This window comes from Dermacentor variabilis, chromosome 5 (genome assembly GCF_050947875.1).
Source record: "Dermacentor variabilis isolate Ectoservices chromosome 5, ASM5094787v1, whole genome shotgun sequence".
In the NCBI taxonomy this organism is placed as follows: domain Eukaryota; kingdom Metazoa; phylum Arthropoda; class Arachnida; order Ixodida; family Ixodidae; genus Dermacentor; species Dermacentor variabilis.
The window spans coordinates 170,193,496-170,221,160 of record NC_134572.1 but is presented as its reverse complement, the minus strand read 5'-3'; the positions used below and the strand labels follow the sequence as shown (position 1 = coordinate 170,221,160).

Here is a 27,665-nt window from a genome sequence, read left to right as displayed (position 1 = left end):
GAAGTAAGGGATTCAGCGCGAGCAAAAGAAAAAAAGAAAAATTGGAGGACGCTTAAGCTTCGCCTCCAAGAGTGGAACGCGATAGCGTTATCGCACCCCGTTCGCACCGCCCACTCATTCGCTCGGCATGTTCTTGAGACAAAGACATAGTTTTCATATACAACACTTCTAAGTCCACAGCACAACTTTTGGGCATCCTCGCACCGGTCCCCTCACAGCCCCAGTGCGCTCAAACGAGACGAAGGGGAGAAGCGGGCGAGTGGCGCGCCATTTGTCGGGGCAGCGCCGTACATTGCGAGGAGGAGGTCTTCTGTGTTTTTCGCAAGATGGCTCTGCGTGTGCGCCAAGCGCAGAAGAAATGTAGCGGAAACGTACTTCGCTACTCGTTTAACTGCGACTTCTGTAACTTACATGCTCATAATTATATATACATACACCGCAGTATAACTTTCTACAACACGTTTCTAAGGCAACACTGCATTCACTAGAGGCGCTTTCGTCGCGCTTTGAGCCATAGAAGTCATGGCCGAGTGGTAGCGTCTCCGTCTCACACTCTGGAGACGCTGGTTCGATTTCCGCCCAGCCCATCTTGCAAGTTGTTTTTTTATTTGTGAATTGCCTTCCGGGATTTTTCGCTCACGGCCAACGCCGACGATACCAACTTTTCTGGGACACGAGCTCCTTAACGCTGTCGCGTCGAAATGGCAGACGCTTAAGCGTCTTATGTAAGAGTGGAACGCGATAGCCTTCAAAGATCCCTGACTGCTTTTTACGCGTCCAGGCAACTGCGGCTTATGTAACCGTAATGGTTACCGGGAAACGCTCGCGGCGCACGCTATGCACGAAGGCGAGCTTTCTGGTGCGGCGAAGGCGGGCGCTATCTAGAGATGTTGTAAGAAACCGGGTGCGCCGCTTTATGGCCTTTGAGATTTGCTCGCCGGCGGAGCCCGTGGCCGCTCTATGAATGGTAGAAACGCTGGAAAAGGGGTTTCTGTTTTTTGTTTAGTTTGCACGTGACAGTATTGCGTTTCCCCGTGTAATTCAAATTACTCTGCGACGCGATCGTGGCTATAGGTTGTGTGCAAGTCCTACTTTACGATTTTTCTGACGTATTTTACCTTGAGAAATTCAATTAGTTCAGTAACTTCCTTACGTCACATGGAGGGTCTGCGTGATTCGAAATTACGTTTGCCGGAAAGACTGTCGACGCGGGACGCCAACGCCAGATTTTCTGCGACACGGAGCCCTTAACGCTGTCGCGTTAAAAGGGTGCGAAAGATGACGCGCAAGAACTGGACCAGCGCTGATTTGTAAGTCCATCGTGTTGTCGTTGTTGTTGGTAACGACTACATTGTCTGTTACCGATTGGTTAAGTGAAAAAAGAAACGAAGGTGCGCGCGAAGTCTAAAGCGGCGTGCGTGCATGCGTGCTCAGGTTCGCCACTCTCTGGGCTGCTACGACGAGATCCGCGAGGTGGAGGAACGCCAGGTGCGCCACTGCAACTGGGTGCGCTTCGTGCGGCTCGCCAGGCGGCTGTCGGCACGCGTGAACCTGGTGGCCAGCCGGGCGTCGCCGCAGCAGAGGCAGGCGCCCGTGCTCTACCGCGTGCTGAGGCCCGTGCGGCCGAACACCGAGCTGGTGGCCTTCTTCGACGACGGCGCCGAGGAAGAGGCGCTCGGCCTCGCCGCCACCTCGACGCCCAAGGCGGCCGTCGCACTGGAACGCCGCCTCTTTCAGAGGACTCTGCAAGGTTACGGTTGCACAGTGCTTTTAATGGGTCGGCATTGGGAATGTCAAAGTAGAAAAAAAGTCTGTGTGGGAAGTGTAGAAAGGCGGTCGCGTGGTAGACGTAGAGAGAGGATGGGATAGCTTACAAGAGCGTGTGTGTATGTATGTATGTATGTATGTATGTATGTATGTATGTATGTATGTATGTATGTATGTATGTATGTATGTATGTATGTATGTATGTATGTATGTATGTATGTATGTATGTATGTATGCATGTGCGTATGTGTGAACGAGTATGTGTGTGTACAGATAGATAGATAGATAGATAGATAGATAGATAGATAGATAGATAGATAGATAGATAGATAGATAGATAGATAGATAGATAGATAGATAGATAGATAAAGTAGATAGCGCCACTGACGGTAGTCTGCTCGCACCCTCCTCATGGGTGCTGTTCGGGAGTGAAAGGGGCAGTCTTGCCATCCCTGCTAGGGATGGCAAGACTGGACTCTAGAATAGCAGGGGTGTCTTTCCTCGCGTGGAAGACGTAGCAGTCTTCTGAACGTGTCATTTGGGCCAACTTTCCGGGTGCATAGGGTAACGTATACATTTACATGTAGTGCCCAATGTATCACGTATATATGCCACGAAAAGTTGCATACATTAACCTTTCAGTGAAGGTTGAGAAACTTAACGCATATACTAGCGCTTCTGATGCGCTGGAGCGAGTTCTCACGTGTGACTACTTCAGCAAAGCAATTACTAATTGATTAAACACTATACTCAATAAACTTTCATTGCAATAGCATATTTTATTCTTTTTTGCACAACCGCACTCTCCATGACCAGAAGTATAAAGATAAACAAGTTCTAGTCTTCATGCGGCGACGCGATTGGGCACTAATGCATTTAGTAACGGGTATTACTGCATGACTAGCGATGGGCATCACTGCATGACTGTATTAACTGCATTCGCGACTCTGTAGCTAGGCGTCGCCACGTATTTGGATAAATGATTTGCAACTAGTGCATATATTACAGGACAAGGAAACTTAAATTAAGCTAATATTACTGAACCCATCTACAAAAAAGAAATGCACAAGAACAAGCAAAGGAAAAAAAACAGGACAGAAAATATAAACAGTGAACCACGTGCCAAGCCGTGTAATCGTTTTTATCACGTTTCGTTTCTTTTTTCGCCGCCTGGAGCTGCGTCCGTGATAGCAGCCCCGTAACATGCAGCCCCGTCGCACGCAGACTTCCCACTGGACCTGTCCCAGAACCTGCTGTCGCCGTCAACGTCGACTTCGGCGTCATCAGCGTCCCCCAGTTCGTGTCGCGCGTCGTCGTCGACGTCGTCGTCGTCTTCAGGACTTCTCCGGACGCCCGCCTCCATCATCTCGACGTCGACTTGCTCCTCTTCTTCGTCGCCGTCCACCTCGGAGGCCAACAACGAGAACATTCAGGTACGCGGGAATGGCCACGCCGCTTCCAAGTCCTCGAGCAGGGAGTAAACGGAAGGGTGTTGGCCGGGGCACAATCGTTGTTCACTGTTATGCAAGAACGACCGTATTATACTCAGAAAGCTGTTACGGGAGCATTCCAACAGCCGTTTCGGTCGGCGATGCTCTCCGTCGCAGCTATCGCCGGGAATGAGAAGAAAAAAGAAAAAAATGCCCAGTTCCCGCCGGTATCGAACCCGGGCCTGCGGCGCGGGAGTCAGCTTTTCTAGCACTGTGCAGCGGAAACATGCCCTATACACGCGTCTCAGCGTGCGAGGAGACAAGCGATGTGACATGCGCGCCGCGTCGCGTCGGGGTCGCAAGACTGGAAAATAGGTAAGATAATTCCAGTACGAAAAAAAGGATCATCGTCGTCGTGCCCCAATTACCGTCCAATTTCCTTCATCAGTGTTTGTTCTAAACTAATGGATCATATAATTTATTCTCATATTGTAAACTTCCTAACATCCGCTAATTTCTTCAATCCTAATCAACACGGTTTTCAGAAAGGCATGTCCTGCGAGACTCAACTAGCTCTATTCGTTAATGACATCAGCTCGCATCTTGATCAAAACATACCCATAGACGCCCTCTTCCTAGATTTCCCAAAGGCGTTCGACAAGGTTCCTCATGAACGGCTCTTTCTGAAACTATCACGTCTTAATCTTAACCCTTGTGTTCTCCAATGGATACGCAACTTTCTCACTAACCGTCAACAGTTCGTTTACGCTAACCAATGCTCGTCTACCGTATCCCCCGTTATCTCCGGCGTGCCACAAGGCACAGTCCTGGGGCCACTACTCTTCTTAATATACATTAACGACTTACAGATAGGTTGTTCTTCCAAAATTCGTTTATTTGCTGATGATTGTGTAATCTATCGTCCTATTACTAACGACGCTGATTCTCGCGCTCTCCAGTCTGACCTTAACGTCATTGAAACTTGGTGTAATAATTGGCTAATGTCTCTCAACGTCAAAAAAAAAAAAAAAAAAAACGTCGCTACTTACTTTCCATCGTCGCCAATCATTTATTTCAGCTAATTACATTATCACCGGTTCGGAAATATGTGCTGTGACTTCATATAAGTACCTATGCATTAACTTGTCCAATAATCCTCGCACATTTGCAACATTAGCAATGATGCCAATTGTGTACTATGCTACCTGCGCCGTAATCTACGTCTTGTTCCGCCCTCAGTAAAACTACTGGCATATTTAACAATCGTTCGTCCCAAACTGAAATACGCATGCTCAGTGTGGGACCCACACCAATCTAACTTGGCAACAGCACTAGAATCCATACAGAATCGTGCAGCAAGGTTCATTCATTCTGACTACTCTTACCACACTAGCGTTACTAAACTTAAATCATCTCTGAACCTTCCAACCCTCGAGCAGCGCCGCACGACAGCAAGACTGTGCCTCTTTTACAAAGTTTATCGCTCACTACTTCTTCAGACCGACATCACGCCTGCGCATCGCACTTAATGCCTTCATAGCCATTCAAAGGCTGTTTATCCCCCTCCAGCTCGCACCTCCGCTCATCTTAACTCTTTCTTCGTTCAAACACTGGAATCATCTACCTGCTGAAACGGTGCACCACTCCAGTCATTCATTCATCGTTCAAGGCATTCATTGAAAATATGATCTAAATATGCCCACCCCTCATGTAAAACCCCAAACGGGGTATTTGAGGTACCAATAAATAAATAAATAAATAAATAAATAAATAAATAAATAAATAAATAAATAAATAAATAAATAAATAAATACGTGCACACATCTATATTGCACTTGCGTATTGTTACATCAGGTGCAACACCCTGTAACAGTTGCATTGGTAGCGGCTCAATGTAGACAGAGAAGGTTTCAGAAAGAAAAAGAACACTTAGGAGATGCACACAGAAATGCTTCAATAAAAAGAAAACATGTATATCTGATCAAATCAAGCTGCCTAGGTGATAGGTCACCACCATATCACCGCCCTGTTACAAAGCAGAGGCCAGTAAATCATCAACATCATCACCATTAGCCATCATACCGTGTTCGTGAAGCAGCGCACTGACCAGGACAAGGCGGAGTGACACAAGAATGCACGACACTCGCTGCTCTCGGAACTGCTTCATTTTACAACACTTCATATTTAAATACCTGCGCACCCTCAGACGTCATTCCCGTTTCTAGTAAGCTCCTTCTGATAGCCATTGCGCACATAACGAAGCAACATATAGGATGATCTACGCGGCACATGTTTTTCGTATGCTGCATTCTTTAGCCTGATAACTTGTTGCCTGAAACTTTATATTTTTCCGGGCAAGACTTAGTTAAGGCCTCTCGCAGGCATGAAAAAGCTGTGCCGTTTTATACTACTTTTGAGTGTCCCGAATTGCAGCTAAGCAAAGGCTTTTCTGATCGTGGACTGTATGATCAGCAAACGTGGTCCGGCGTGGTAGTTAACGCCACATCTAAAGACTAGCTTGCCATTCTTTGGCAGTGGAATCCAGTCCTTGGCTGTTTTTTTTTTAGCGCTTTCAAGACCTCTTCCACTCTTCTGTCCAAAACACCCCATGTTAGACTATAGCCAAAAAATCATCTACAAAACGGAACACCTTCAGTACAAGGCCGTTAAGGTTTAAATCAATTGCTTTGTCAGTGTTACCTAGAAAAATGGTGCTAAGTACCGGAGCAACGTTTGAGCCTATATGCAGTATATACTGGACAGCCCTCTGTACATAACATTGCATTAAAAACATTAAACATTATAACATCATCGTAACTGCCGCTTCTGCATCCGGTTCTCGTCCCACCATCGTCGTCATATAGTACTTGGAAACGTTGGTTGCGCTTTTTAGACAATCACAATGAAGGGAGACAGGACAGGCGCAAACCGCTGATACTTGGCATGATGAAGGGAGAACACAAAAGGAAGAGCCCGATGTAGAAGAAATGAAGTTTAGCAGAATGAACTGCTAAACAATGAACCAACTTGCCCAACAACGCATTCTGCTAAACTTCATTTCATCTACATCGGGCTCTTCCTTTTGTGTTCTCCCTTCATCATGCCAAGTATCAGCGGTTTGCGCCTGTCCTGTCTCCCTTCCTTGTGATTGTCTAAAAAGCGCAACCAACGTTTCCAATTACAATGAACCAACTTGCCCAACAACGCATTCTGCTAAACGTCATATAGTCGTCGACAGCTCATTGGGCTCATGTCGTCGTTGTCACACTGTCGTCGTTATACAGTTGTCGTAATGTAAATATAATCTTACTGTCGTCATGCTGTCGTAGTTATAGGCCTTTGTCGTTCGATCGACATCATTCTTTCTTCGTCATTCTATCGTCACGTCCACGGCGTCATCTAGTCGTCGTCATGCCTCCATGCTCATGCGCCACCTTGGCAAGCGAATGCCTTAGCAAAGTGGGACGATATCGGAGTGCACGGCATTCAGCCGATGCAACGCAAGTCTCATGGTTGCCATTAAACGTACGTATTAAATAAACGTGACCTCAGGAATACGATCTGTCACTACATTGCTCGATTGCCATTCGCATTACCATCGATAGTCATTGTAAGTTCGGCCGTAATTTTTTTCCTGCATTTTTTTTTACCTCCCCGCCCAGAATGTAAGATTAGCAAACCAAATTGTTGCAGGTTAGCAAGCCGAACTCACCAGCAACATTCTTGTGTTTCTCTTTCTCTCTCTCTTTCGGTGCTAAAATAAGGTGATATGATGTACGTATGTCTCCCCTCCAGTTACTCTCCCTGCCCTCTCCCGTCGCATTTATCTCTCCCTCTCCCACGCAGCCGAACCAGGCGAGGAAAAGCAAGGAGAAGAAGCGGCGGCAGAAGTGCATGCTCAGCTGCGAGTTCTGCACCAAGACCTTCGACCGGCCTTCCCTACTCAGGCGACACATGCGCACACACACGGGTAATTGTTTGCATATTTAATTTGCGTGGTTACTTAATTGTAAGAATTGAGAAATGTGCAGTTAATAGTGCGCTAACTTATGCCACTTGGTACATATGCGTAGGCAAAGGAACAGCGCTTTCCAACGAGGCAGGAGCAGACGACAGACACGGGCACTGTGTCTCCTCTTGTCCTTTTTCAAAAGCGCTGCTTGTTTGCCTTATAGATACAGCTAATAACGTGCGCTCAAACGATTCTAAGACGTACGGCTAGCTGCCTGCTCCTAAGCTCACGAACCACGAGACGCCTGCAGCTCAAAACGATGCTGGCCGTGGCCGCGGCTCTGGCTAATATTCCCAGTGCTTGAATCATGTATAGACATGATCAAATACCCAAGGAAGCGGACGAGGCGGACAGCGCCGTGGAAGCTTAACTGGCAAAGCACCGTACGTGTAATGCGGAAGATGGTAATTCCTCTGCCACATGCGGCAAGTGATCGTTTCGTCCACTTCGTCCCCCCCTTTCTTTAACTTAATAGTTCTACATTTCCATTAAACGTAATTAATTCCGCGTATGTTCTTTTTTTTCTGAATTCATTCTGTTTCTTCGTACGGTTGTGACTTAGAAAAAATCGAGCCCCTGATATCTCGTTATTCTTCTCGCTCAATAAGCACGATAAATTGTACAAATAAAAAAAATTAAAACATGGCTTGTTGTCTTTACTAACACAAAACTCAAAATTTCACTAGTGCGGGCTATCCGTTGATGTATTACGTCATTGATTGATTGGATGACTGATTGATTAGTTTATTCATTCATTCATCAAAACGCTGTGCCTGTACAGCGGTGCCGACACGCGCCGGTTCTCGAGACTTGGCCATCCGAGCTGCGCATCTTTCGTGGTACTAACGTTGCGTGCACCGCACGCGTGTCCCGGTCGCAGGCGAGAAGCCGCACGCGTGCGACGTGTGCGGCAAGGCGTTCAGCACGTCCAGCTCCCTCAACACGCACCGCCGCATCCACTCGGGCGAGAAGCCCCACCAGTGCCCCGTATGCGGGAAGCGGTTCACGGCCTCCTCGAACCTCTACTACCACCGCATGACGCACTCCAAGGCGAGCAGCGCTCATTGTGCTTTTCTTTTTTTTTTCTGCTTCTCCCGTTCTATACGATGATTGCGGGGACGAATTCTTTTCTTTTTTTCAGTTTTCCGCAGCTTCAGGCACATTATGTGATGATAGGCTACAATCGCTTGTAACGCAACTGTAGAACGGGGGACGTATTCTCGGACACTCGCTTTCTGCGATATCATTTTCAGTGCTGTTCAGGCTGGTTGAGCAAAACCAGATGACCCGATTGGCCGATCGAGCACTACGTCACGCGAAGGCGATAGCATCGCCAAAAGTGGTCGTTGGAGAGTAAGTCCCCCTGTGCAGTTTCCGTAAGCTTTGTTTGTGTGCCACATGACGATTACATCAGTGTGTGTGTGTGTGCGCGTGTGCGTGCGTGTGTGTGTTACTTTACCACCAGATCATAAAGTGTGTACAGTTATGCATTTAGTTAGCTACGAAGTACGCTTCCTATATATGGATGAAAACCGAGCTGTGTCAACAATTTTGGTGTTGCACGTGTAGCGGCGAAAATCTAATTTCGACGACCGCATGGTTGTGTAGACGGCCGTGAAATGGGGCTCGTGTCCCGAAGGTGACGCTCTGTTGGCACGAGTGCTTACCGGGTTTTGTGTGTGAGACCGCTGACACACGCGAACTTTATACCCAACTGATGCGGGGGCACTTTCGATCGCAATCGAGCCCTATCGGGAATGAATTTCTCGGTCTCGAGTGGCCCCTTGCGCAAGTTCCGGAAGGGAGCCAATCTCGATAAAAAAAAAAAAAACTCGATTCCGCTCAGCATTCATCGTGATCGAAAGTGCCCCGCATGACTGGGGTATTGGTTTTGAGCACTCGCTATAGAAGAACGTCCTGTGCTGTCAGTATAGTAGAGCGCTGGGAACAGTCGCCAGATGCAGGAACGTTCGAGGCGACCCGCACGATTCCCGTCGCACGCCTACAAGTTTCTAAGCTCTCTAGCAAGTGCAAAGTTTTCAGTGGACACAAAGACAGAAAAAAAAATATGCCGCAGGAAGGGTCTCCCTCTGTGCGGAGTTAGTAACGGCGCGGAGTCAAGTCGCACGCGAAGTGGGCCGCCTGCTTCTGAGAGATATATCAGCAGCAGCCTGGTTAGACCCACTGCAGGGCAAAGCCCTCTCCAATAGTTCTCCAACAACCCTGGTCATGTACTAATTGTGGCCATGTCGTCCCTACAAACTTCTTAATCTCATCCGCCCACCTAACTTTCTGCCGCCCCCTGCTACGCTTCCCTTCCCTTGGAATCCAGTTCGTTAAACTTAATGACCATCGGTTATCTTCCCTCCTCATTACATGTCCTGCCCATGCCCCCCCCCCCCCCCCCCATTTCTTTCTCTTGATTTCAACTAAGATGTCATTAACTCGCGTTTGTTCCCTCACCCAATCTGCTCTTTTTTTATCCCTTAACGTTACACCCATCATTCTTCTTTCCATAGCTCGTTGCGTCGTCCTCAATTTAAGTAGAACCCTTTTCGTAAGCCTCCAGGTTTCTGCCCCGTAGGTGAGTACTGGTAAGACACACAGCTATTATACACTTTTCTCTTGAGGGATAATGGTAACCTGCTGTTCATGATCTGAGAATGCATGCCAAACGCACCCCAGCTCATTCTTATTCTTCTGATTATTTCCGTTTCATGATCCGGATCCGCTGTCACTACCTGTCCTAAGTAGATGTATTCCCTTACCACTTTCAGTGCCTCGCTACCTATTGTAAATTGCTGTTCTCTTCCGTGACTGTTAAACATTACTTTAGTTTTCTGCAGATTAATTTTTAGACCCACTCTTCTCTTTGCCTCTCCAGGTCAGTGAGCATGCATTGCAATTGGTCCCCTGAGTTACTGAGCAAGGCAATATCATCAGCGAATCGCAAGTAACTAAGGTATTATCCCTTAACTTTTATCCCCAATTCTTCCCAATCCAGGTCTCTGAATACCTCCTGTAAACACGCTGTGAATAGCATTGGAGAGATCGTATCTCCCTGCCTGACGCCTTTCTTTATTGGGATTTTGTTGCTTTCTTTATGGAGGACTATGGTGGCTGAGGAGCCGCTATAGATATCTTTCAGTATTTCTACATACGGCTCGTCTACAGCCTGATTCCGTAATGCCTCCATGACTGCTGAGGTTGTGACAGAATCAAACGCTTTCTCGTAATCAATGAAAGCTATATATAAGGGTTGGTTATATTCCGCACATTTCTCTAGCACCTGATTGATAGTGTGAATATGGTCTATTGTTGAGTAGCCTTTACGGAATCCTGCCTGGTCCTTTGGTTGACAGAAGTCTAAGGTGTTCCTGATTCTATTTGCGATTACCTTAGTAAATAGTTTGTAGGCAACTGACAGTAAGCTAATCGGTATATAATTTTTCAAGTCTCTGGCGTCCCCTTTCTTATGGATTAGGATTATGTTAGCGTTCTTCCAAGATTCCGGTACGCTCGAGGTCATGAGGCATTGCGTATACAGGGTGGCCAGTTTCTCTAGAACAATCTGTCCACCATCCTTCAACAAATCTGCTGTTACCTGATCCTCCCCAACTGCCTTCTCCCTTTGCATAGCTCCCAAGGCTTTGTTTACTTCTTCCGGCGTTACCTGTGGGATTTCGAATTCCTCTGGACTATTCTCTCTTCCATTATCGTCGTGGGTGCCACTGGTACTGTATAAATCTCTATAGAACTCCTCAGCCACTTGAACTATCTCATCCATATTAGAAATGATATTGCCAGCTTTGTCTCTTAACGCGTACATCTGATTCTTGCCAATTCCTAGTTTCTTCTTCACTGCTTTTAGGCTTAATCCTCCGTTCCTGAGAGCATGTTCAATTCTATCCATATTATACTTCCTTATGTTAGCTGTCTTACGCTTGTTCATTAACTTCGAAAGTTCTGCCAATTCTATTTTAGCTGTAGGGTTAGAGGGCTTTCATACATTGGCGTTTGTTGATAAGATCTTTCTTCTCCTGCGATAGCTTACTGGTATCCTGTCTAACGGAGTTACCACTGACTTCTATTGCACACTCCTTAATGATGCCCTCAAGATTACCGTTCATTGCTTCAACACTAAGGTCCTCTTCCTGAGTTAAAGTCGGATACCTGTTCTGTAGCTTGATCTGGAACTCCTCTAGTTTCCCTCTTACCGCTAACTCATTGATTGGCTTCTTGTGTACCAGTTTCTTCCGCTCCCTCCTGAAGTCTGGGCTAATTCGAGTTCTTACCATCTTATGGTCACTGCAGCGTACCTTGCCGAGCACGTCCACATCTTGTATGATGCCAGGGTTCGCGCAGAGTATAAAGTCTATTTCATTTCTAGTCTCGCCATTCGGGCTCCTCCACGTCCACTTCCGGCTATCCCGCTTGCGGAAGAAGGTATTCATTATGCGCATATTATTCTGTTCCGCAAACTCTACTAATAACTCTACCCTGCTATTCCTAGAGCCTATGCCATATTCCCCCACTGCTAAGTCTCCAGCCTGCTTCTTGCCTACCTTGGCATTGAAGTCGCCCATCAGTATAGTGTATTTTGTTTTGACTTTACCCATTGCCGATTCCACGTCTTCATAGAAGCTTTCGACTTCCTGGTCATCATGACTGGATGTAGGGGCGTAGACCTGTAGAACCTTCATTTTGTACATATTATTAAGTTTCACAACAAGACCTGCCACCCTCTCGTTAATGCTATAGAATTCCTGTATGTTACCAGCTATATTCTTATTAATCAGGAATCCGACTCCTAGTTCTCGTCTCTCCGCTAAGCCCCCGTAGCAGAAGACGTGCCCGCTTTTTAGAACTGTATATGCTTCTTTTGGCCTCCTAACTTCACTGAGCCCTACTATATCCCATTTACTGCCCTCTAATTCTTCCAATAGTACTGCTAGACTCGCCTCACTAGATAACGTTCTAGCGTTAAACGTTGAGTGAGTGAATAAACTTTTATTTGGTCCAGCAAAGCGCGATAAAATGCGCACCCGGCTAATTCCACGACTGGACTGACAGATCTAGTCTGCCGGCCCGATCGCGGGCGCGCTGGACGGCCAGGATTTGGTCCTCAAAGATGGGACTTCGCAGGAACGCGTCCCACTCTTCTTTGGTGAACTTCGGGCCCAGCGACCCGCACTCCCAGAGCATATGAGGCAACGTAGCTACCTCACCACAGGCCACGCAAGAACAATTGGGATAAATATCGGGATATATACTATTAAGGGACGCCGGACTTGGGTAGGAGTTCGTTTGCAGAAGTCTTAGTGTGACCGCTTGCGCCCTGCTTACCTTGGAGTGAGGCGGGGGAAAACCCTTCTCTCTAAGTAAAAGAATTTAGTCATTTCGTTGTGTGTGACAGGCGCGTCTCTGTGTCCGGGGAGAGAGTCGCCCGATCCGAGGGCAGCGCGGTCGGTAAAGCCACGCGCAGCCTCGTGGGCAGACTCGTTGAGGTTCAGTGGAAGCCCCTCAATCGCCCCGACGTGTGCAGGGAACCAAAGAATCGAGTGCATGGAGGTGTTGCCGTGTTTGGCGCCTTTCAGAATTTGAACTATCTGCCGGGCTACCTGGCCTTTCTGGAATGCCCTGATGGCGGCTTTCGAATCGCTATACACCCTGTCTCTCCGACCGTCTTGCATGGCGAGTGCAATGGCCACTTGCTCGGCCACCTCTGGGTTCGTCGACCGGACGGAAGCACAGTTGATGACTTTGCCCAACGTGTCAACGACGGAAACCGCAGAAGCCTTGCCGTCTCGGTGTGCAGCTCCGTTCACGAAGCTTGCTACGATTTTGACCTTGTTTATTTGCTTTAGTATATTCAATGCTCTTGCCTTGCGACGACCTGCGTTGTGAACGGGATGAACGTTGCGGGGCAAAGGGGCGACCACGATCTTCTCCCCTATTTCTCTGGGGATTTGGGTGTCTTCAGACAAGTTCTTGGTGGGTGCGAGTCCGATCTCCTCGAGGATACGCCTGCCGGCCGGCGTGGTGGACAGCCGAGTTAGCTGGGCCCGTTCCTGAGCCTCGGCTATCTCCTCCATGGTATTGTGTATGCCGAGCCGAAGGAGCTCCTCTGTATGCGTTCTGACGGTCAGCCCGAGGGCTCTCTTGAAGAATCTTCTAATGAGGGCATTAAGCTTTTCCCGCTCGGCTCCGAGCCAGTTGTGCGTGGCCACCGTGGAGGTGATATGACACAGCACAAAGGCGTTGATGAGCCGAAGCAGGTTGTCCTCCTTGAGGCCACGATGCCTGTTCGTGACCCTTCGGGCGAGGCGAAAAGCATTGTCGATTTTCGCAATTATCTTGCGTAACACAGTGTCGTTGCCGCCGCGTGATTCTATGAACATACCCAGGACTCTGATGGTGTCGACCCTGGGTATCGGGTCACCGCTCCGTGTGAACAGGTGAATGTCACTTTCCGAGACCGGTTTCCAGCCCTTGGGTCTGCGGCCTTTTTCTTTTCTATAAAGCAGAAGCTCAGATTTGGTCGGGGAGCATCTGAGTCCGGTGGGTAGCACGTACTGCTCCGTGACGTCTACTGCCTCTTGCATGGCGCTTTCCACGTGCCCTTCGCTACCGCCGGTGCACCAGATGGTGATGTCGTCTGCGTAGATGGTGTGTTTGGTACCTTCAACTTGGGCCACATTCATCGAGAGGCCGAGCATGCAGATGTTGAAGAGAGCAGGCGAAATGACTGAGCCTTGCGGCGTGCCCCGTGGGCCCAGGAGCACCTCGTCGGAGACAAAGTCGCCGATCAGCAGCTTCGCTTTCCTCCCCGTCAGGAACGAACGGACGTAGTTATATAGTCTGGGGCCCAGCTCGGAGGTCTGCCACGGAGGCCACAATTAATGTATTCGTGGAGAACGTTGTCAAACGCTTTCTCGAGGTCGAGTCCGAGCAGGGCCCTGGTGTCTCTGGTACTGCCGTCGATGATTTGATGTTTGATCATCTTCATGGCGTCCTGCGACGAGAGGGCGGCACGAAAGCCAATCATGTTGTGAGTATAGATGTTGTTCTCAGCGTTAAACGTTGCCAGGTTCATATTGCAATGGCGGCCTGTCCAGAGCCAGGGATTCTTAGGACCCTCTGCTGCGTCGCAGGTCTGATCGCAGCCGTGGTCAGTTGCTTCGCAGCTGCTGGGGACTGAGGGCCAGGGTTTGATTGTTGCGTTCATATAGGAAATTGTGGCCAAGTACTGCACCAGGGTGGCCAATCCTGCACTGGTTAGGGAGTGCGTTACCGGTTCTGGTCACCGGGATCAGGCCACACTCCTGGTCTGTTTATGCAATTTTATCAACACGCGTATACCTTTTTTAATCCGGTGGAAAATTGCGCGGCACCGGGATTCGAGCCACGGACCTCTTGCACGCGAGACAGGTGTTCTACCTCTAGGCCACCGCTGCACCCTCCTTGAACAATATATAGAACAAGCCAACGAAGTGCGCCTGGCTTGGGCGCGCCTTGCTCGCTGCCAGAGGCTTTATACGTGTCATGGCTTTTTCTGCCGACGAACTTTGTGGGACCCGTGCTCCCTCGCGTAGTGCCCTGTTCATCGCCGGAACCACGGACTCATGAGAGCCTTCCTGAAGAGAAAAGAATGAGCTCTGGAAGTTTGCTTCCTTCATTTACTAGCGGAATCGCCGGCACCTCTAGACGAAAAGAAATAAAACTGGTATCCTCGATCCCAGATGGCGTACTTGCAGTAGTAACCTGCAGCGTATAAGCTTTAACCTGAACTTTTGTCTACCGGATTCACCGGAGTAGGCAGGAGGCTTCTTTGTCCCCGTTCCGGTGCGTGCTTATCGAGCACGAGTTAGAGGGAACTCGCCACAGTATGCACTATCTACGGAAGCGTTTAGGTGCCGCCATCTTTGGCTGTTAACGCTGCTGTTTTCTGTTTTTAACGGCGAAGTGTGCGTTACTGCAGTCGATTCGAAAGCATGAAAATAGTTGTATAAATGCGTTCAGCGTTTCATTACCATGTTAGGACACTACTTCTAATAAAACATAGAAATCGTTTAATTGTGCAACAGCCCAAGATGGCAGCGCCCATGGAGCGAATATAAGATCGTCTATAGCTCAAGTGGCTGTGGCGTTGCGTTTCTCGGCTCGAAGCCTCGAGTTCCATCCCGCCCGCTTCGCAATCCTATGAAGACGGAATTTTTAAAGAATAATTAAAAAAGAAAGAAAAAACAAGAAGAAAAAAACCACTCGTGTGCCGCGCGTTGGTTGCACGGCACGTCTCATAATCAGGTCGTGGTTCTCGCTCGTAAAATCCCCGAATTCTTTAACAAGAAAGAACCGAAAGATAACAATTTGTAGCGGGTAAAGAAGGGGGACAGCGTCAACGCTAAATTATAGTCTTTGCAAATACGTTTGTGCGGCAAGACTGTATATAGAGTTCGCATTGCACTAATGTATTGCCATCGTGGCTGTCGATCAGTCCGCATTGTTCTATATATATATATAATTCCAAACGCATGCTGAGGAAGACTGCGCGACGCAGCTAGGGAGAAGATTAGAAGCATTGTACCTCATTCGGGGATGTAGATGTAGATCATTTGACCACTTCCCCGTCTTTGCCGAAGATGTAACGCTGAGAGAAGGACATACTTAGATCAACTCCTAAGTCATACTGGCGTTACTGTATACGGGGTGATCCTTTTTAAGTCCTACGGAATAAAAAAAAAATCTTCTGTTGAAAACAGCATAATTTTTGTCCTTGAGCTGTCGTATTCGAAGTGACGGGCATTACTGGCACGAGAAATCAAAAACACTTATTCAACTAATTAACACAGATTCGCCAACTATCTTATTATTCAATTGTATTACTGCGCACATTGCAATTTGCGAAGTTTGCAAGAGGCGTCCACTTGAAGTGAATGTCTAGGATGACACCGGTTTCGAGATATAATTTACCAAGGTGCAAAATACAAGGGCGTCTTGTTAAACAAGTGGCACAACAGTGTATTTTACGGCGTGTTTCATGGCGCGTATCTCCAGACTCTTGCCACTGTGGAAATTAATTCCAAATGGAAACGCCCTGCGATCTCACCAGCTACAATTCGTAAATTGCCGTATGCGCCTTAAAGTAAAAAAAAAATGTAAGAGGTAATTAGTGCACTTTCGTTAATTATGTGACTATGTATTTCAATTTCCCGTGGGCGTCATCTCCGCCTCTCTCAAGGACTATAATTATGTTACCGGCAACAGACTACTTTTGAAAATTCCACAAAATTACTTTGTTTCAATTGCAAACCTTTGATCGATCTCGCCCTCCTGGGTATACGTGCCACGTTCACAATGACGGCAACAACAGCAAGACTGAGTGCTCCCGCAAGAGACGGCACAAGAAAAAAAGACCAGGACGTTCGTGTGTTTTGCTCGCGACGTTAATCTGTTACTACGGTTTACCAGCAAACTATGCCGACAACCGGCAACTTGGGCCGGGAAGAAGAGACCCGATTAACAGTGCGTCGTGTCTTTTTTTTTCTTCTTCGTCCGTGCAGGAGAAGCCGCACAAGTGCCCCGTGTGTTCCAAGTCGTTCCCGACCCCGGGCGACCTGAAGACGCACGCGTACGTGCACAGCGGGTCCTGGCCCTTCCGCTGCCACCTCTGCGACCGCGGGTTCAGCAAGCACACGAACCTCAGGAACCACTTGTTCCTGCACACGGGTCAGTGCTCTCGTTGTGTACACCCGACACCGTGTTCCCCTCGCGTCGCCACCCCTTGCGCCGAGTTGGTAAAAAACAGTACATAACCGAGTTAAACTGCAGTGACGCTTTCAGAGATGACAGAATTGTCGCTCTTATACAGGGAGAAGAAGCCCTTGTCAGCCCTTTACAGGCCAGTGTTTCGTACAGGCAACATACTAAAAAAACGAAAGACATTTTCTTGCCGAGTTTAAGTATTGAGCGCGAAGTTTCTGGCTAAATATCTTCGGCCAACACTGAATCGCGGGCATCCAGCGTCATTTGTTGGTTATGAGCAGGAACGCGGGACGAGGAAGAAAAAGTTTGCCACGCGCCACTCGGTCTCGTTTTCAAAGCACGGTCAGAGGGGAGAGACCGATGCAAGCTCTCTGACTACAGTGGTGTCACTCACGCACGTGACGTAAAAGCAAATGAAATGGACACCTGCGGTTCAAGTATAGCGAGAGCTGTCTCTACAGATTCCAAACGAAGCCACAGGAGGCTTGGGGCGAAGCCCACTTTCAGTTTTCTGCCTGGCGTTTTTCTCTACTCCCGGAAGAATTTCCACAAAATACCTTTTTCTTTTTTCGTCAATTGTGCTTATTCTTGATGTCTGTTCCACATTTATACGGAAAAGAAACATTAATTTCGGGTGCCGTCATTCGAGGGAAAAAAACACGCAACAGTGAAATACGAAATTTTCCTCTAGCACCTCGTGGCATCGTGAAACTCGGAGAGCGTTAACTCGGCACTAAATAATAGTTGATCGATAAATAAACATTTCAGTGCATTACTAAGTAATCCAGCGATCTGTGAGAACGTTTTCCTGAAAAAGGCAGAAATGTGCGAAATATGCTGTGCAATCCGTGTCGTCACACTGTCGTACCGGCACTGTGGTTACGCGCCATATTTAAAAGCGGAAACATTGCCCCTAGCCTTCTTCTCCAGAAACCAACTTTCTCGCGTCAGTGAAGCGCCGAATTGAATCTAAAGAAAAATATAAAAAATGCTTCACCATACTGCACTACTTCTGTCTTGCTTTTCAGTGCCCTTAAAGCGGCCGTTCGCATCTTCGTTCTCTCCCTATATATATATATATATATATATATATATATATATATATATATATATATATATATATATATATATATATATATATATATATATATATATATATATATATATAAACGAGAAGAAATGGGGTTAACCGAGGGGCCAGATTTTTATTAGTCATATCATAAGAAGCCAACAAACACTGACACCAAGGACAACATAGGGGAAATCACTTGTGCTTAGTAAATGAAATAAAGCAACGATAAACAATTGGAAATTAAAGTGGATGAAAAAACAACTTGGTCCGGTTCCCACCTTCGGCAAGTTGTTTTTCATTCAGTTTAATTTCCATTATTTTATCGTTTCTTTATTTCACTTACTAAGCACTAGTAATTTCCTCTATGTTGTCAGTGTTTGTTTGCTTCTTATGATGTGACAATATGTGTGTGTGTGTGTGTGTGTGTGTGTGTGTGTGTGTGTGTGTGTGTGTGTGTGTGTGTGTGTGTGTGTGTGTGTGTGTGTGTGTGTGTGTGTGTGTGTGTGTGTGTGTGGGTGTGGGTGTAGTGCAATGGAATAGTGGGAGGAATTTTACTGATGAGCAACCGCTTGAGCTTTAGCGTCCGCTTCGAAATACTGGTGATCTTTTTAACGCGTCGCATGCACGCCACACATTTCCTTTTCCCCATCACAGTTTTCTTTCTCCTTCCCTGCACCCTTTCGTCCAGCGCAGAGGGTCCCAACCGAACGGCTACTTTTCGTACCTTTCTCTACCTTTCGTCTCCTCCGTGTCTGTGATTGCAAAAGCTGCCGGATGTGCAAAACGCTCCTGCGCACCGCACTTTTGGTGCGCGATGTTAAATGACCGTTTTTTAAAGCGTAAAATCATTTTATATATATTCGTAAACTACGCTTTTGTAATACTGCAAAAGAAGAAAGGCCTACACTTACCGTGTGACAACAGGCTCTGCAAGCCAGAAAAAGACTCAATAACGAAATTCGGGTGGCGACGCCGCCTTGAAGTCGCCGCACCAGCTCGACGTGACGTCATGGATTTTTGACGCCACGAGCTTGGCCGCAGTTAAATTTTGATGGGTAAAAACCGGCTACATTGTATTAAAAAAAATCAAGACTGAGCTTAGCAAGTGTCAACAACTATAACTGAGCTACGGTGACCGAAATGGGAAAAAGGACCTATTTGCAATAAGTGTCCTCACACTGACGTACCGGCACTGCGGTCTGGGCGCGAAAAAAAATAAATAATAATTTGAACTTTGTTTTATCGTTTAGTAATAAACCACTGATCGCGCAATCGAATCAAATTAAGTTTTTAAAGAGTACTCTATCCATCTAAACTTATTTGTTATTTCTCTTTAGTGGCCTTTAAAAGAAACCAAGGTAGTAATCGAAATTACTCCGGATGCCTCCGTGCTAGTGTTTCTCACCTCTGTTTTAATCTGTGACGCTGAACTCGCTCGCTCGATCGATCGATCGACCAATCAATCAATCAATCAATCAATCAATCAATCAATCAATCAATCAATCAATCAATCAATCAATCAATTCAGTTGTACCACCTGCAGGTGGTATCAAGCTAAACGCTTTGCACCCAATTCTTTGAAAGCGTAGCACTTTCTGGTCTCTATTGATTCTCACGAAAGCCACTCTCCCCCTTTCTCTCTTCACCCTCTCCCAGGAGACCGGCCGCACACCTGCGACGTCTGTCACAAGACATTTGCCCTGGCCTGCAACCTGCGTGCGCACATGAAGACGCACCAAGAAGGTACGCAGGCTCACAGACTGGCTGAAAACACAGCCTCGCTGGCGACATTGTGTTTTCGGCTTCTGTTGCTGCGCGATGGGGAAATGGCAGCGTTTGTGTGATGGCTTTCTCTTAGCTCTCTCGTACCTTGTTTCATGAAGCAGCGGTGACGATTCAATGTTAATCCATGACCACGAAGGATCAGATTTCCGTAATGTTACTCTATATGCTCCCTTCTATAAAGGACCAGTACTATACAGTACTTTACACTTCCGATGCTGTGGGCGCCGCCCAGTGTCGACAGCCGTGACCTCCGAGATTACGATGGCGCACATTTGCGCCGGTTCGATCTCGGAGGCCACGCTAGAGTCGTCGAGTATCCTAAAATATTTACTATTGGGAACTCTGGCCCTAATGTCTACGGGGGCTGCAAGTACGGGGATTAAGTCACAATGCGAATTGCGTAGCACCAGAATATTTCTTGTACACTCTAGTGCGAATGATGGTTAGTGCATCGATTTGCCAAAACTTTGTTGTTCTGGCTTTGCGAAATATTCATTTACGGCAAATTGTGTCGTTAGAACTTTTAAGCAATGGCAACGATTCACATTGATTGCGCATGTCCGCATCAAGCTAATTATTCCCTTCATGCGTTTAGAAAACTGTAATGTCACGAAATTTTCGAACGGCAAAGGGTAACAATTAACGCGACAATTGAGATCGAAAGCCACAACCACGACGATGAAAGGGACGCTAAAAACAATAAGTCAAGCTAAAGTGATATATGAGTGCTCCAGAATCTCTAAGGCGTCCATATTATGGCGATCAGTGCCTTAGTAATAGAGAAATTTAGCTAAATGCTGGACACGATTAGACTTCCCCGGCACATTCAAGTACTTGCCCGATAACGAAGGCACTCCTCACTTAAATTCTGTCCCTAGTAGTAGTCGTCCAGTCGCCCGCTCAGAGAACGAAACCATTTCGTTTTCTACCGTGTTCCAGCGCCGCGATCATGCTCTTCCATCCTCTCGCGCCTGGCTCAGCGCTTGTGAGCTTGACAACGAGTTGTACCGCTAATCGGGTCATCTGGCGTTCTCGTGCAGAGCGCGCAAAATCGTCCGCTGCGCTAAACGAGACACGCAACAGCTCACGCGCGAGACCGTCACCGGGTGTGCGCCACTCAGCAAACGCGCGCGCGGGAGGGAGAGAGACAGAGAGAGAGAAAAGAAAGAGGAAGGTGGGCGCCGTGTCGTCTTCGTCGCGGGATCCTCCGGCTCCGGTATGGGAGAACGCAGGGAACGAATCTCGCTTGAAGCGGGTGGACGGGGCAAATGGAGAGAGTGTCTATATTGGTGGCGACGCTCGCCTCCTGGAATCGTGGTTTCGCGGCACTTAAATATTCCCATCTCTGCCATTAATGAACTAATTTAAAACATTCTTACCGTAGGACACTCATTAGAGGGCACGTAACAAATTCCAGAGGTCGCGGGATCGAATCCCGGCCATGGCGGCCGCATTTCGATGGAGGCGAAATGCGAAAACACCCGTGTACTTAGATTTAGGTGCACGTTAAAGATCCCCAGGTGGCCGAAATTTCCGGAGTCCTCCACTACGGCGTGGCTCATAATCGGAAAGTGGTTTTGGCACGTAAAACCCCACAATTTAATTTTAATTTTTAACAAATTCCAGCGTATAACCGAAATTGGCTATGTGGCCTATTGAGGGGTCCTTTAAGCGCAGCATAAGTAGTGGCTGCCCGAAAACTAGATCTCCAGAAACGAGAGAAGCGTATGTGATGATCAGCGACTGCTCCATATGAGTGGAACCTTCGCAAAAATAAATATGGGACCGAGTTTGCAGAGATTTCTTGTTCGTAAGTGCTATTTGCCGTTGGGCTGTCGCTTTCGCTAAAATATATGACCAGCATCAGGATTGGCTGAAAATTTTGAGTAAGGGGGACGCATCGTTAACTCAGCAGAAAGACAGCGAGCGGTAATCGCTCGGCTTTGGGATCGAGTGCTCACAGTCCCTCGAAATTGCAATAAACTTCACGTGGTACATTGTGCGCTACCGTACGGGCATTTATGTACCTCACTCAGTCCTCGTCATGTAGGACAACCACTGCACAGTACGAATTCCCAACTCGCCCAAGGAGCAGCATTCTTGTGCTGCTTATTCACGTTCGGGCCTCTGACGCGCCGTAGTGGATCGGTGGATATATGACATCACACTACTGTGCACGAGATTGTATAATTATTTGCGTCATTCCAGAAACTGTTGTCCTTGGATCACACGGGTAAAGGCAGAAACCATCAGCCTGACATCGGCACTGCTATCGTTGCTTTACTGGGGCTATAGATACACGTCTAATTAGAAAAATGAAACAATGTTGTACAATCTTTACACGAAGCAGACATGTATTTTAGCGTATAAGGACTAATTGAGAGCATGGCACACTCTACAAATCAACAGAGGAAAATATTCGGCAGAGACATCACTTAGGACTGCTTATATGCGTGGGAATGCGAAAGCTTTATAATCCATTTGGGCGAAATGTTTTTATTGTGTACACTCATTTCACGCACTCCTGGCGTGGCGCCACCTCCTCCCCATTTGCTGCGCCGTCACGTGCCCACTGACGCACGCACTATAGGCCACTCCTATAGCCAATCAGGTGGATGCGACGTGACGTGTGCAGTGACGCACGCGCACTACAGCTGCAGAACCATGGGGCCGCCGTGACGTCGGCTATGCGTGCTCGTCTCTCATCCCGGAGGCGCGGGTTCCGTTCCCACCCGGAACGAAATGCACCGCATTTTTTTTTCAGACCCATTAATTTACTTTCTTTTAGAGGAACCTCCCTGAGAAATTTCACGTCAATCCGAGCATCTCTTCGCGTGTTTTTACACATTGCGCCGTCGACCATTCACGACTTGGTCATGCTGCTGCCGCCCGATTTTCGCGTAATGGGGCACGTAATGGCTGACGTGGTGTTTTTAGCTCGAATGCTTTTCCACGGTCACGGTCAAGCGCTAACTTTAAACAGAATATTTATTGGAAGCTGGGTCACTATTTTATATATGCCATGCAACAAGTCAGGCGCGCTCAGAGACGAATTCAGTTACGATAATTATTTTCTTGTTAACGATAGTAAGGCGTGACAATCTTGGCCTCTCTTCTCAGTAGTTGCACTTTCAATTATTAGTCCGGTCATTTCTTTTTGGTATTTGCGCACAACGAAACATGAGTTATTCGTTTAACCTTTTGGTTCAGTAGGCGAATAAACATTTAGAGAAATAATGAAACAAACGGATTGTTGCATCTTCTTTAAGAGCCGTGCCGCAATTGTGTTTCGCCAAACTAGGCCAAGAATATATTTAACAAGCGAACAATTATCGTATCTGAATTAATTAGCTCTGTTTGCGCGAGCCTGAATTGTTGCATGGCATATATATATATAGTGATCCGACCTCCAATGCACGTTCTGTTGAAAAAGAGCGCTTGTGTCTGCCCCCTCCTATATCCGTGTGCAAACGCATCCGCGCCAATGTGCCATATATATATATATATATATCATAATGCTGCTCCTTGGGCGAGTTGGGAATTCGTACTGTGCAGGGGTTGTCCTACATGACGAGGACTGAGTGAGGTACATAAATGCCCGTACGGTAGCGCACAATGTACCACGTGAAGTTTATTGCAATTTCGAGGGACTGTGAGCACTCGATCCCAAAGCCGAGCGATTGCCGCTCGCTGTCTTTCTGCTGAGTTAACGATGCGTCCCCCTTACTCAAAATTTTCAGCCAATCCTGATGCTGGTCATATATTTTAGCGAAAGCGGCAGCCCAACGGCAAATAGCACTTACGAACAAGAAATCTCTGCAAACTCGGTCCCATATTTATTTTTGCGAAGGTTCCACTCATATGGAGCAGTCGCTGATCATCACATACGCTTCTCTCGTTTCTGGAGATCTAGTTTTCGGGCAGCCACTACTTATGCTGCGCTTAAAGGACCCCTCAATAGGCCACATAGCCAATTTTGGTTATACGCTGGAATTTGTTAAAAATTAAAATTAAATTGCGTGGTTTTACGTGCCAAAACCACTTTCCGATTATATATATATATATATATATATATATATATATACATATATATATATATATATATATATATATATATATATATATATATATATACAGCAAACAGCCATTATGGCACTAGACAAGCTGCACGCTTTGTAAACAGAAGAGCAAAAAAGAGCAGATGGTTAACGCTGACATTTCTCCTGCTTCGCTGTTCCACGACTTTTGAACGATGACATTTGCCGAGTAACCTTTGGAAACTCGACCTAGTGTAATAATCTTGCTTTCAGAGAAAGTTCAAGTAAGTCATTAGAGAGTATGATTTTTTTTTTCTCTCGTGTGCACTTTTCGCGACGCCAGCGACACCGCGTCCTCACATAGCGGCTGTCATACAGATTGATAGAAGGCGCTTTGAAGCTTTGGCTTATCTTTGTGTAGGCATTGAACGAGGCGCGCGGTGCCTTCGCGGTGAATTATGACTGAGTGTCATAATTCATGACTCATTTTCTTTTTCCGAAATAACGGCGAAAACACGGCGCAAGATTTGCCACTGTATCCTTTGTCGTTACATGAACAGAACGCCGCCTGGGCAGCCTGCGAAGCATTAAAAAGGTAATAATGTTGGAATATGGAATTATAACGTGTCTGTCCTGCTTTCGCTCGGCGCACGAACGAATTAATCCCCGTCATGCGTGACTTCCCAGGACACATGACGATTTGCACGGCCACTGATGGAGAGCGTGACGGTCTAAATCTGCGGTAGCAGTGAGAAAAGATTTCGGATGTTCGAGCGTATCACCATGCGGGCATCAGCACCATGCGAAATGCCCGCCGCTCTAGCGTCGCAGTTTCCAGAAAGGGGAGAAAAAGCGCCGACTCACTCCTCTTGCCACATGCCTCTGTCGCCTTCCTCTTCGCTCGTGAACAAGGTATATAAAAGAAAATGCATATAACAAAAGAAAGAGAAAAATATACACGCGGTATATGTAACATTTGTGAGCAAAAAAATTAGAGATGACATCGAATTCGATTTTAAACCATATGTTTACTCCCGATTTGTTCACTAGCTCTGAAATGACATCTCAAAATGCAAAACCAGTAGGTTTCCCATTGAACGCTTACTCTCATTGAGCAATACTGCGAAAGGCACGTGTGTTAAGCCACCATACAGCCCTCTGAAGGCAATTTGGGTTCGTCCTTTTCACACGTCGCTCGAAGGTGTCGCCGTGTATGCAGACGAGACGAAGCTGCCGTTTTTTTTTTCTCACCGGCGTCTGTCGGCGCGCAGGCTGTCCCCACGTGCAGTGCCAGCACTGCCGAGCCGAGTTCCCGGTGTCCAGCCGCCTGGTGGTGAACGGACAGTGCCAGCAGTGCGCGCACCAGCCCACGCTGCTGCCGCCGCCGTTGACCGTGGCGCACCAGCAGGACTTCTCGATCCGCAGGCTCGTCAGCCCCTAGTCACCACGTGACCACGTGTTCCCCGAATCCATGCGTGCGTGCCTCCCGCTGCAGTCTGTTCGAAAGATGGCCCGCGGCTAACGAGCAAAGTGCTGCGCTATAACAGCGAGCACGCGACGCACTCGGTTGGTTCGTTCCCTCCGCCTTCTCTCCTTTTACTACGAGAGACGTCCACACGTATGCCAAGGTTCGGCAGGGAACTGGTCTCTGAGGAACTGTGCCCCTCGGCAATGTTTAAACGTCGCGTATTCGTTGAAACTGTGTACAGAAAAAAAAAATAGGTCGTACGTTTATTTTTTTCCCCCTACAGATCTGAGAAAGAAGAAGACGAGACGGCGACGCGATGCAATTTCACCTGCCACCGTTGTCCGTCTTGTAAAGGCCAGCGACTATCTTTTCAGTATCGACAGGTGACCACGGTTTACACTGAACCTTCAAGGATGCGCAAGCTCGGGCTTCCCACTTGACAGGGTTGTTCCACACTTTGGCTGCACAGCCGCTCACTGAGTTTTGTCACAGCGCAAGTGGATGTGGCAGCTTGAGTTGAGTGCACGTACTTTGCGTCACCTCGATGTGAAACGTTGTCCCTCGAATCTGGCGTTCATTGAGCGAAGCAGGGATTGGACATCTTGATCGTAATTTGTCGTTTAACTCTGAATTTCCCGAAGTGCTTCACTGCTCCCGACATGGTAAACGCCCGGAATGAAAGATTCTGCAACTGTCATAAGTAAAAAAAAAAGCAGAAAAAAAAACAATAATATCACTTGATGCACTGCCTCTTCAAGTGTCGTCAGAAAATCTAAGCCCGAGGACAGTTCTCTCGTAACGTAACAAGACTCCATACAACTGGCACAGCTTTGGCTATGAAAAAGACCAAAGAAGCGACCGTTCTAAGTAGTTCTTTCTCTCCGGAGTTAAATATTGTATATCAATACGCGCTCTTTACAGTTTGAAATCTACTTCACCCGCATAAATAATGTGAGGGCCACTACACTGTTGTGCGCGTGCGTATGGTTAACAGGGTATATATAAAGAAGTGTTCATACCATGTGTATTTGCTCGCACGCATCGCATAAAAGAAAGTATCGCAGTACAATGCTTGAATAGAGGATGCACAGTTCACCTCACGAATTGCGGCAGGTATTGCAAGAAAAGCCATAAACGAAGATGACCCGTAATTGGTAAAAAGTTTCACTGAATAGAGCACTACGCATATTGGACTATTGATTCAAGTTCTTGACCGTTGCTGCGATGGCTAATCTATTACATCGCCATTATAGGCACTGGTGCTTATAGGTGTCCCGTGCCAATTTGATCTCCGATAAATTGACCACCTGGTACTACGGCGCCAGCCGTCACGCACGTAAGGGACGGGTGAAGGACACGTGAAGGACAGCACCCCTCCTGACGAGTATATCTGAGGCACGGCGAAAACTTTGCGGGTAAAGAAAGTCTAGCGGACGACACGAGCTGTCGCCGATGACGTTCATCGCACGCCTTTGGAAATGCTTGTCTCCAAGACGGGCGTGGTTACGTTTGTGCATAAGATGTTTATTGCATGCCTTTCTCTTACCGAACGTTCACATTTTTTATATATATAGTGTAAAGCTCCAAACGTCTCCGTTCATTTGCACAGCTGCGCCGTTTTGCACCATGCGCTGCACGTGGCATAGCTTTTTGTTGTTGTTGTTGACGCACACCATTATACGGCCTCACCCGACGTGGTAGCGCAATGGCTATGACGCTGCGCCGCCGAGCACGAGGTCGCGGGTTCGACATCCGGCCAAGGCGGCCGCATTTCGATGGAGTCGGGATGCGAAAGGCCCTTGTGTGCCGTGCATTGGGTGCACGTTAAAGAACCCCACGAGAGGTCAAAATTAATCCCGAGTCTCCCACTAAGGCGTGCCTCATATGCAAATCGTAAAACCCAAGCATTACATTTTTTGAAGCATTACGTACGGCTCGTACGCGCAAGGTTCTTTTTTTTTTCAACGTGGCACCACATGTAGCGCTCCTAATCTCCGATCATCATCAAATTGCGATATGTCCGCAGCGCCATCTTTCAGGAAAGATAAGAGATCGTAGTTACGCGCCGTACGAGTGACTTTCGTCGCTATACTCTTCAACAACACGTAAGAATGGCGCGAACTATTTAAAACACGCTGTACGCATTCACAGCACGTTAAAGGGGCACTAAAGAGAAAACATTACGTTAGGATGCATTAGTAACTTACTCTTGTGCGATATCAAAATGGCTACTCGTGCACTGGTTTGGTGCAGTGACAGAAAAGAGACGAAAGACGGGCGGCGACTTCGTCCTAAATGTCCCGCATCAACTTATCGTGACGTCACAGAT

The 27,665-nt window shown here is 47.3% G+C and overlaps 1 protein-coding gene across 1 annotated transcript in view; it reads left to right on the top strand.

Moving 5' to 3' along the window:
- The window catches only part of LOC142583709 (uncharacterized), a 34,125-nt gene extending 8,567 nt beyond the window's left edge, over positions 1 to 25,558 (top strand). Inside the window, exons 2-8 of the mRNA XM_075694196.1 lie at positions 1,435 to 1,750; positions 2,992 to 3,200; positions 7,044 to 7,167; positions 8,090 to 8,259; positions 16,773 to 16,938; positions 19,703 to 19,789; positions 25,140 to 25,558. Of these exons, the coding sequence (XP_075550311.1) occupies positions 1,435 to 1,750; positions 2,992 to 3,200; positions 7,044 to 7,167; positions 8,090 to 8,259; positions 16,773 to 16,938; positions 19,703 to 19,789; positions 25,140 to 25,309 (1,242 nt within the window). The 3' untranslated portion in view covers positions 25,310 to 25,558. The remainder of the gene's footprint in view (positions 1 to 1,434; positions 1,751 to 2,991; positions 3,201 to 7,043; positions 7,168 to 8,089; positions 8,260 to 16,772; positions 16,939 to 19,702; positions 19,790 to 25,139) is intronic.
- The last annotated feature ends 2,107 nt before the right edge of the window (positions 25,559 to 27,665 follow it).